At 42.8% G+C, this 11,749-nt stretch overlaps 1 protein-coding gene across 2 annotated transcripts in view; it reads left to right on the forward strand.

The window, feature by feature from the left end:
- SHTN1 (shootin 1) overlaps positions 1–11,413 on the forward strand; it is a 54,446-nt gene extending 43,033 nt beyond the window's left edge. For both annotated transcript variants that reach the window (XM_063405231.1, XM_063405232.1), the window contains exons 15-17: positions 1,737–1,857; positions 2,726–2,906; positions 9,885–11,413. In XM_063405231.1, coding sequence (XP_063261301.1) covers positions 1,737–1,857; positions 2,726–2,906; positions 9,885–10,095 — 513 coding nt within the window. In that variant the 3' untranslated portion in view covers positions 10,096–11,413. The remainder of the gene's footprint in view (positions 1–1,736; positions 1,858–2,725; positions 2,907–9,884) is intronic.
- The last annotated feature ends 336 nt before the right edge of the window (positions 11,414–11,749 follow it).

Genomic DNA, 11,749 nt, shown 5'->3' on the forward strand with positions numbered 1-11,749 from the left:
ACAAAATGCAACACTGAGACTGTGCTTTGAGGAGAATTCCATAATTACAGGAGCAGTGGGATGTGCTGTGCTGTTTGGACCAGGGAGGGTTGGACAGAGCTGTCCTGCCCAGGGTCCCTTCGTTCTCTAATAGAATAATGTTTGAATAAATAATGTTTTATTCCATCAGCACTGTGTCACTGACATCAGGGGAGTCTTGATTGTGCACTTGAGAGGGAGCAGAGAGAAACCTGCAGGCGCTGCACTTCTCTGTCAGCCTCGCTGCTTTTGAGCCTTTCAGGGTGTTTGCAGTGCAAGACAAACTGGATAAAATGCAACTCCAGTCTATCCTTGAGAGCAGTGATTATGCACAGTCAGACAACAAACATGGGGGTGGAATGTGATGGAGTAAACATTTGTTACTACTATGCTAATTATGCATTTTGTGTAGACCTCCATATAATTGTTACAAACAAAACACATTTATGTTGTGCAAATTCCAGAGTTTGAGTGACTCCCTTTTTTAAGTTGCTTTTGTACACATACATTTGTACAGATCTGGAGCATACTACTAATGAATAACCTGCTCAGTTAAATTTCAAATAGTTTTGAAAGAAAAAAATTTAACTTCTTGGCAGGAGTGAAGAATTAAGAGCTTCTTTGCAGGGCTCCTTAAAATAGCACAGCTGTTGCAACTTGCTATTTCCTTTTGTCCTTGGCTATTTCTGCTCAAAAGTTATGTGCTTATAAACAAAAGATGTCAATAGAATGTTATTTATGGTCTGGAAAAATGCTGTATGAGTCTGTCATGTTTTGGAAGGCTCAATAGACAAGATTTATGGGAAGACTCAGAGGGAGAATGAAATAGTAAATGGGTACCAAATTTCCAGTTGCATTATAAACATTTTGGGCAAATTTTACGATCAAGTAGGTTCTGATCCAGCAAATGATTGTTGTGAGTTGGGAAATGGGTGCAGTATGCACTAAATGCATGTGTAAATTCCTGTAGGCAAGTTTGTGAAGTTTCAGGCTTTGCTTAAAGCCTCTTTTCTTCCCACTTTAAGAAGAGTGCTCCTGGACTTGCAGCTTCACTGATACCACATGCTAGCCTTGGCATAAGGCAGTAACAGCATTTATTTCTGTTCTGTATGTATAAAAAAACATTTCAACTTGAGATCTAACTCTGTGTGAAAGAGCAGCTTTGAAGTATATAGACAAAGGGTCAGGTTTATGGCAGATCAGAATATAATTATAGGATATTATAGGATATAATATGCTGCAGTTGTAGCTGATAAATTCTGACTTCTGCAGATACACGTACACACTAGGATGCAGCAACACAGGACCATGCTAAAATATAAAACCCACTGGAGCAGTAAAAGATGGATCTTTGGCTTTTTGCTATCAGAGGTTAATTATGTGCATGATAACTCTCGAGCAGTTTCTTACAATCCTTCAAACGTTAAGATGGAGGAAGTTGGCAGTTTCCCACAAACATCAGAGTTTGTTCATTAGTGGCAGGGACAGGACATCTCTTTTAAGCCTGATATCAGCCCCCTGATGTGTAGTGAGTGTGGTTTATCCCTGTTTCATTAGTCCAGGTGAGGCTGGGATGGTGAGCGGACGCTCCACCGATGGAAGAGCTCAGCATGCTGCTCTAGATTTGTGTGTAAAAGATTCTGAAGTTATGCACATGAGCTGCTTGGCAAGGCATAATCTGTCCTCAGAGAGTTTCTCATGCCCTTTTCTTGCTGTAGGAAACACTGAATAAATCCACCAGTTCCCGAAGCTTGAAGTCCCTTGAAACAGACAGTGGTGAGACAGAGCTGGAGCGAGTGCTGCGGCGCCGGAAAGTCACCACTGACCAGGACAGTGGCAGTAAGTGCTGCACCCCAAAGGAGTCCTCCTCCTCTTTCTGAATTAAATGACCCTTGAAGCTTTACATTCTCTTCCAGACCACTGCAGCCCTTGTGGAGAACTTCACCTTCTTCTAGAGTGGCTCCCTTCCCTGTCTCACCTGTTGCTTTTCATCCCATTTTTTCCAAGAGATGCTTCTGTCAGGATTTTCTGCACACACAAACACATACACTCAGATTCCTCTTTCCAGCCTGGAGCTCAGATGTTATTGCTGGAGTTCTTGCTTGAACCTACTGTAAAAATACTCTTGAAAGTAATGCTAGCCAGAGAAATGAGATTTAGGGCTGGTGATTTGAATTAACCTCCTCTGCAGACCAGGGGTCTGCAGTTTTTACGCTGTGCTTTACTGTCATTTTCTGTAAGAAACTGTTGATGTTCTCCTTGGCTGCAAACAGAACTTGTGCAAGCGTTAAGTCCATGCCATAGTTGTTGCAGGGGTGGCTGGTTTGAATGTCACTGTGGAGTTTTGTCTTGGACTTTGCAGACAGTTCACTGACTCCTCATTAGTACTGAGGTCAGGCTTTTCTGCAGTCGGGCTGGGAGAGCACCAAAGCTGTGCCTGGGTAGGGCTGTGTGGGCAGCAGGACTGACCACGACCCCAGAAGGCAGGAGGATCAACACAGCAAGTTCTGCCTGTGCTACAAGAAAGGGAAATCTTGGTGGGGAGAGCAGAAGCTGCAAATGCATTATTTTGATATTCTCCTGCACTGGACACTGTTCATTAAAATTCTGTTTTGATTTCTGCAGTTAGCTTGAGTTCTGCTCTGCTCTTGAGTTGTTTCTACACCAATCTGGATAACAAAAGCATTAAACTCTCTTTGGGTTTTAGGTCCCACTGGAATCTTGGCCACATCAGAATCGAAGTCTCTGCCTGTGCTGGGTTCGGGAGCCAGTGCCCCACAGGCAGTGCTGAAGAAAGACCTGGAGACAGAATTCCCTTCCAAAGTACCCAACTCAGGTCCTGTCCCCAGCCAGCCTAAGGGTGCTACAGGCTCCAAGCCTACCTTACAGTAAGTAGAACATGGATTTCTAGATATATTGTAGTACAAGATGTGTTTAGCTGGTGTGTTTGGAAAGTGATTTAATATCAGATTTGGTTAACAAGATAAATGTACAGGCTGCAGCTGTTTACTCCCCATATAATTTGCAGTCTCATGTGAAATGAGAAATTAAATTCTCTGTAATAAAGTTTTTTCTTTCTAAGACCTATAAACATTCTTCAAAAAATGTTCATCTTCTCTGTCAAAAAAAAGCCCTCAAGAGATTTTGAAGGATAACAAGGCTAAGGGGTTTTTCCATATCCTGAGGAGGGATGGTAGCTATATTGTTAACTCTTGATTAAAAGTAGTTCTGACAAATACTTTAAAAAATACAACCATGTGAGTCATCTCAGTCTGTATGCTGGTGTGCAGGGCAGTTTCTGTTGAACCAAAACAAGTCCTGACTATTATTCTTAGAAATTCGTTGGTAAAAATTTTGAATTACCTTGAAATCTCAAATTAAAAAAAATAGCGCTGCCTTTGCACAGATGGGCAGCAGAATCTTCCATCACAGCAAACTGAAGACCTGAAACCAGCATCAGAGTTAAACCTACTTCAGCAATATTTATTTCAGATTCCCTGGAGGTTTGGGTTGTTCTCCAACAATACAAGGCTCCTTTTGGAATTACACTGTGCACTTGCTTCGGTTGCCTTGCCAGGTTGCTTGTCAGTTTGTCATTTCAAGAAAAGGAAAGAGATGAGACAAATCAGATTAGGAAAAATATTGTAGTTATGGCTAGTTAGACTTCTGATTTCCTGCTCTGTCAGTCAGAAAATACCACCAGTACCAATTCTAGCAAGTCTCCATTGCTTTGTTCAGAGGAGGAAGTCATGACAAATGAGCAGAATATTCAGTTTGCATCTGTTTTTATGAACTGATACTTCACTCTTATGCAGTACTTTCATCATTTGAGTGGATAAAGAGCCCAATTTCCTTTTGTCCTCTACAGTTGTATTTAATTCCCACAGAGAATTAAAAGCAGAATGCCATTTTCAATCATATGTATTTTCCCCTTTTATTTCATTTAAGTATCCTTAGAAGAAAAATGATCTTCATTTTAATTTAATCAGAAAGATGAAGATATTTTCAGCAGTTGTTTTGACATGAATAATGCCATTGCATTTTCTTGAACGCCTACCCTGACAGAAAGGTGAGGTTGTTCCTGAAAATTGTGTTTGTAGTTTGTGGATGTCTATGATTTTGAGCAAACCAGAAAATACAAACAACTCCTGCCACCTTTTGTGTACTTTTATTCCACTGAACTAAGTGGAAATTGCATTTACAAGAAAGGAAATGAAATAATTGCAGGCCCCAAGGTCTCACAGAATGCGTGGTGAATTGACAGTGAAAAGGATCTTGTGTTGACAGTCACAGTTGTTATGTGTTAAAAAAGCATATGTGAAGCTCAATTTATTTCTCAGCTTGCCTATTCAGTGACATCCTGAAAGACACATTTCACTTTAATTTATCTGTTTAAAGCATTAAAACAAATGTAGTGGGCCAGAGTCCTTGGTGGCTTCCTTGCACTGAGTCACTGGTGTAAACCTGCTCAGCTGGGAACACTCATCCCTGGGCATGGATTTCCTGCAAGAGAGAAGGAGCTGGGCTCTCCACTCTGGTGTGGCCAGGCTGCAGGGGTGCTGGGGTGACCTGCAGGCCCCACAGCAATGACAGAGCAATTGCTTTTCTCTTCTCTCCTGGGTGCTGTGTGCAGCAGAGGTTGGTAGAAGCAGCCCCCAGACTCCGAGGTGTGAAAGCACTGTTGGAAACAGGCAGCAGAGGGGAGTTCATGTGGCCAGCAGGTCTGACAGCTCGGCTCTGTAATTAGGCACTGCTCTGGGCTTCTCTGGAAGCAGCTTGGTTTGGATCAGCAGAGCACTTCTGAAGCAAATCTCACTATTGTCTGCGCTTGCTGAGCTTTGATTTGTATTCTGGAGTGCCCTTAGTGCATCCTGGATCCCTGGGTTCACTGCATGGATGGAGCTGAACCAGGGCATGTGATCCAGCCTTTTTGGATGTCCTGGGGGGGCACCAGGGAGCTGGTTCAGTGAATCACCCTGAGCCCTGTGCTCTGCACCTCCTGTGGCATCACTCCCTTTCCCAAAGAGCCTGAACACACAGTGCCCTGCCTGGGCTGCATGAGAAATCCTCTGCTCCTTATTCCCACCTGAGGTTAAAGGATGCAGCTCCCTCATCATTTATAATTCCCTGAAATCTAACCAAGGTGGGACATCCTTATCTGTTTGCAGCGGCCGAGCAAACCTTTCACATCACAGGGGAGGACTGCATGTCTCATAATTGCCAGGTTATCCCTCTTGCAGGGCAGGGTTTATTGTTTTTCCTTCACCTGGATTTTAACGTACAGCTTGCTATAGAAAACCTGGGTTTAGAACCCCTAGGTGAGGTGTTATTTCAGTGCAAGAGGTTCCTGTGTGTCTGTAGCCATTAAGGAATGGTGTGGAATGTGAGAAATCAGTAATGTGTGTCCTGTAGAGAAACCGAGGCCTTACCTCAGTGTGCAGGTAACTTCTCTGCACATCTCTTCCCCAGTGTTTAACCCAGCATGAGTGTAATTCTGGCACAACTGCTTAGAGGAGGTGACAATTTATTTTCCTTGGGAGCAGAGAGAGTTCCCGTGACCCCCTGCAGTGTGTAGGCGCAGAAGGGAGAGGTGTGTCCGGCTCTGCCCCCGGGTTTTTGGTTGTTTGTGAGGTTTTTTTCAGCACTTGGTAAACATCGTGTTTCTGGGGTGCAGAGCTCTCTGCTGACAGAGTGCACTACAGGGAGGGTTAGTCTTAATCTGATGATTTTATACAATTAAAGGATTTGTCCTCCCTCTCCTGGCTGTAATCTTAGTACCCCAAATCATCTACCAGCTCTGCAGGGAGCAGCTCAGGCTCAGCTGGAATGAAGTGCAAAGGTCTTCCAGTGCAGCTTGAACATGGGCAATTTAGTTTAAACAACAGATGAAGAAAACAATGGGATGTTCTGGAAGTTGGAGGTCTCCTCAGTTTTAACTGTTTTAAAAGCTACTGAATCATTCTTCTTAGCTTGTACTCTTTGTGTGCCTTCTCAGTGCAGGCAGAAGCTCTCCAAGATTCTTCATTTAAGTAAATTTGCTTGTCTTTTTTGAGCTTTTTCAAAAGAAGCACCTGAAAATGGGAATAACCTCCATGCTAAAGATTGCAGTTCTGTTCTGCTGGCTGCTGTGCTTGACCACCTTTGTACTCAGCTGAATTTGGCAGGGGCATTCTGAAATGGTGGAGATTTCTTGCACTTCCTTCACAGATGTCTGGTGTTGCAGGTAGCACTGGTACTATTAGTAGGGAACAGTGGGCTTATTGACCAGTGTCACTGTTTATATGCCCTGTAATCACTGCTGGACAAATACTGGTGGTACTGTGGTGGAATTCTTTGTTCATCTCAGACTTTGAAACCTTGGAATGGGTGTATTTTTTACTGTTGTTCAGTATTAGCCTGTGGTCTTCTCTGCTTTATTCTCCTACTTTGTAAAGAATTCTAAAATAATAGACACATCTGCAGCTTTTGCTTTTATTCTCAATGAATACTGACATAAAATTCTGTTTTCTAATGGATATGTATCACAATGATTTTACAATGATTTCGTGAATAGAACACGAACCCAGGTTAAATAATGCCAAGGTTCTAATATTACCAGAGGAAACAAAGAAAATCCAAGTCTCAGTTGACAGTCTGATCCTTAGTTTGTCCTTTTGTACTCCTACTGTAGATTTTATGCAAAGGTCACAGCAGTGCTACTTCCCAGACTTTAGTAACCCTTTAGTATTTACACCTTCTGTAGGTTCTGTGACTGTATAAACAGAACAGATTGCTTCTGATACTCTTACCTAACAAAGCATGGAACACAGCATATCCCAAAGAATTAATCTCAAATGTATTTATCATCTAAACCCATATTTCACAATGCAGATTTGATGTGTTTAGTCATTGAAGAATACATGCAGACTTGTGAACAGCTGTGTGTGAATGAGTACAATAGAACTAGGCTCTCAATTTCTGGTTTAACTGTATAGTGGACAAATAACAAGAACATTGATAACAGCATTAACCATCACAGTGAGGGAAGAGCTTTGCATAGAACTAAATGCAAATACCTTGGCTTGACAAAATTGAGTTTTTCAGAACTGTGGCAAACTCTGTCTCTACTCATTGCTTTTCTCAGCTTTATTTGTACGAGTAGGTGCTGTTTTTTGAAAAGAAGCACCAAAATTGTGTTCATTCTTCACACTGAAACATTCTGCTCTTGACAAACTGTTGAAAGTAAGGTGTGAATAGCTGATAAATAGGGTTAATAATTTTTAACAATGCCTCAGCTGTAACAGCAGCATTGTCAGGCTGGTGCTGCACCAGTGTGAAGGATTTGAAGAAGGCAATACTGGTACAACAAAGTCGGATAGTAATTCTTATTTTTATGCTGCAAACACTGATTTAATCACCGGTTTTCTCCATTAAACTACTTTATATCGACATCTTTCATTTTTCTGTCCTTTGAAGGTGGCAAATATGATTGCCATTTTATCCATTTTTGTTATAAATGAAACAGACTTCAGAGCGTTTGGCTGTGCATCAGTTGCTGGAATGCTGCCATACACTAATGCAGACTCCCCACTGTGAGCCCAGTGAAGAATTATACTTTGATTCACCAGATTGTATTAAATAGTCCAGCTGTTGGATTTGAAAGATAGTTACCTCCAAAGTGAAATAAAAATGAACTTGGCATTTATGGCTTTGACCATCTTTATAGTGTTGGGCAATCAGCTTTTCAAAAGTAGCACTTTTTAAAATAACCCTCTTCTGGTTACACTGCTTTAAAAAGTTTAATTTGCTGTAACATTCAAAATACTCCATCTTGTATTTCTCTGGAATGATTGACAACTTTTGCATAAAATAAGCATTATTTTCCTTTTGAAATCACTAGCTTCTGATGATAATCAAATGAGTCTGAAACTGTATCTATTAGTGCCAATTTCTGCATTAATTAACTTATATCAAAATTCTAATGTTAGAGACAATTCTTGTAATTAAAGCTTGAACGTGGAATTTCATTTGCTCTATCCAGCGCTGCAGCAGCAAGCTGAGTAAATTCTTTCTGAAATGGAAAGTGCAGTAACTGTTGTTTCTGTGATTATCTTTTTGGTTTTAACCTGTTCCTTTACTCTCTCCCCATCAGGTGGGAGCTGGTGCAGTCCCCACCCAACGTTCTAATTGTTGAGAGGGGTGACCTTTTTCTTCTTTGCCATTTTCTTTAGCACAAAGACTGTCACAATAAAGGGCAGTTCATGGCAGATGGATCCTGTAGCTGAATTTCTTCCTCTGCCCTCCAGTTGATTCTACCTTTTCCTCTCAAGTGTGTTACCAGTATGAAAGACTGTTCCTTATTTATAAGCATGAAAATTCAGAAAAATGAAAAGAAAAGCAGGGGGGGAGGGTGGGGAAGGAAGGCTCTGGAGAAGCCTACAGTGCATGTCCTCAGCTTGAGGGGTTTCATCGCTGAGCCCGCAGGCACTGGGCTGATGGCTCTGGGGAGTCAGGCTCTGGAAGGCTCAGGCTCTGTGGGATCAGGCTCTGGAAGGCTCAGGCTCTGTGGGATCAGGCTCTGGAAGGCTCAGGCTCTGTGGGATCAGGCTCTGGAAGGCTCAGGCTCTGTGGGATCAGGCTCTGGAAGGCTCAGGCTCTGTGGGATCAGGCTCTGGAAGGCTCAGGCTCTGTGGGATCAGGCTCTGGAAGGCTCAGGCTCTGTGGGATCAGGCTCTGGAAGGCTCAGGCTCTGTGGGATCAGGCTCTGGAAGGCTCAGGCTCTGGAAGGGTCAGGCTCTGGAAGGGTCAGGCTCTGTGGGATCAGGCTCTGGGGGGACTCAGGCTCTGGAAGGCTCAGGCTCTGTGGGATCAGGCTCTGGGGGGACTCAGGCTCTGGAAGGCTCAGGCTCTGGAAGGCTCAGGCTCTGGGGGGACTCAGGCTCTGGAAGGCTCAGGCTCTGGAAGGCTCAGGCTCTGGAAGGATCAGGCTCTGTGGGATCATGCTCTGGGGGCTCAGGCTTTGGGCTGACAGGCTCTGGAAGGCTCAGGCTCTGGAAGGATCAGTATCTGGGGGATGAGGCTCTGGAGGGCTCAGGCTCTGGAATGCAGGGTGCAGGAGGCACAACCTGTGCTCTCAGGCTCTCTGTCTGCCCACCCAGCAGGGTTAAGGTGGCAGTGGGAACGCTCCTATCTGCCACTTGTTCAGGTTGAGCATTCCCAGTGTTTGCCATGTTCTCTGCTGGTGCATTCCAGCTAATCTGAGGATTTGCCTGCATGTTTTCAACACCAGTACAAAGCTTCTGAATACAGACAAGTGCATTTAATATTCATAGGCTGATGGCAGCTTTGACAGCCTGGGTGTCTCTGACCTTTCCTTCCTCCCTGCTCAGAGGCTTTTTACGCACACAAATCCCTGCCCTGCAAACAATGGTGGTGTAACCCCATTCCTGCAGCACACAGTGTGTGGGTCAAATGCCCTTGATAGCTCAGCAAAGCCAGGAGGTGAATTTCCAGCAAAGATTAGTGCTTGCTCCCAGTGAGACCAGGGGAACACCTGGTTGTGCTGTGCCTCGGTCATGCGGTGCAGCCCCCGAGCAGGTGGCTCTGGGGTAGAGGTGTGGAAAAGCCATTTTTCAGTGCCTTGTGAGTTCATTTTTCATCTTCCATGCCTGGCTTAGCAAATGATCCAGGAGGGGGAACGTGACTGTTGCATTTTGTGCGCTGCTATCTGTACCTAACAGCTGTTAAATCCATAAATCTATTTATTAGCTTAGCAGACCTGTCTTGGTCATATGTGCTACTAATAGAAATGCTTTTCTGTGTTTTTATGCTGTTCTGAATATGTGAACTTGTCATTTGTATTTATATATTTGTTCTTTTTCCTCTAGATCAACTAGTCACACAGAATTGACAAGAAAAGCTTCTAGCAGTGAAAAAGAGACAGAATCTGTGGTAGTTTTAGATCCTGTGTCCACCAGTGGGGATCAAATGTCTGAAAACGCCCTGAACCAGAACAAAGTGAAAGAGGAAAAAAGCAAGCCACTGCATAAAGAAGCTAATGTTGGGAAAATAAAAGAAACAGATAGTTCTAGCTGTTAATTGTTACTCTGCAAGGCTGTACCTTTTGGGAATCATTATCTGGACATGTGAATTGCTTAGGTGTGTTACTAGGGGCCACGGTCTGTACTCCAGACAGAAATAATACAGATTGAAATGGTCTTTTGTATGCAGTTTCTGTTACATGCACTGAAGTGTTAAATAACTGTGTGTCACTCAAAATCCCTCTCCCATTTTAATTTTGCAGGTATGATTTTTAATTTCTTAGATAGTGTCAGTTACCTTTAAAAGTGGATTTGAAGAGGCTTTTTAAACTCTTCTTTTATTGAGAAGATGCCTTGTTAAAGGTCTGTTCCAAAGCTTGCCAGGAGCCCCTTGTATCCCTCTTGAGCTGGACAGGTTTGGGTTAGACTCTGTAAATGATTACACCCTCATCAGCTTCAGTATGGGGGGTGTTACTAATTATTAATTAAAATGTGTTTAGACACATTGCTCTGAAAATGTTTTGATATCCACTTAGACCAAGATCTTGTTGGTTCCCTGCCTGCTGTCCCCACACAGGGAGGGAATGAAAAGCACAAGCACAACTCTTCTGTCTCAGCTCTGTCAGGGGACAGAGACTGAAACGCAGAGGCAGTGCAGCATCTCACTGTGGTACCAGGGCTTCAGGGCTTTGTGGGCTGGACTGGTGCTCTCATTTGGGTTAAAAGCTTTGCAGAGGAGGACTTGCTCCTGGGTTTTGTTTCGGTGTCACACAGCAGCTTCTGGAACTGCTGCAGCTGGAGTCTGTTTTCACTGCTGCACAAAAGTAACTTGCCTTAGGCTCCGCTGGGTATGTGCAGCCTTTGGGATTCATTCTGGAACTGCAAGTTATTGGGAATCATCAACATTCTGAGAACTCCCAGCTGAAAGCTCACAGTGCTAACAAATGAGCCCTTGCTTTGAACCTGGCACACACTGGTGGCATTAATTTCTTTATTAGGTGACACTTAAGGTGTCTGGATTTGATAACACAAATCCCAGTTTCCCTCAGCCCTTATTTCCTATGGCAAGGGTGAGATAGGAACATCACTGATTTGCTGCACTGCCAATTCACATTCCATTGTAGTCTCTTTAAACTCAACACAGTATCTTATTCTTTTATAATGAACAAATGGAATCAGGGATTTACCTAAAGATTGGTGTAACTGAAATTGGGTGGGCACGTACTTGAATGCACTTGGATTCTTTTTTATTTAATTATTTGAAACAGTGATAGTATTGAAGGATGAATGTTCTGAGTTTGTTGGTTTGGCTCTGCATGCAACTGTCTGGTGCTTTTCCTAAAAATAAAATGATAGTAATGAGTGTGGTGGTTTCACATCTATTTTGGTGGTTTTTGCATGTTTGCTACGAAAATCTTGGACTTGATCTAATTACTGAATTACATACCGTTCATAAACTTGCGGAAATTTGTCTCTCATTGATATTTTCATTTCTTGGGGGCAGTTGGTTCTGGTTGTTAATTTTTCACTTAGTTGTCTGTTCCACTGAACTTAAAATGCAAAATTTCATATATGTATTTTTTCCTCAAATTACTGCTGCTGTATTATATGTTCAGATTTTCAAATTGTACAAAACCCAGAAGATTTTCAAGATGCGTTTCTTTTACTTAAACTGTTTTGTTACCTCGAACATAAATTATTTCTTTAACTTT

Source organism: Prinia subflava, chromosome 9 (genome assembly GCF_021018805.1).
Source record: "Prinia subflava isolate CZ2003 ecotype Zambia chromosome 9, Cam_Psub_1.2, whole genome shotgun sequence".
NCBI lineage: Eukaryota > Metazoa > Chordata > Aves > Passeriformes > Cisticolidae > Prinia > Prinia subflava.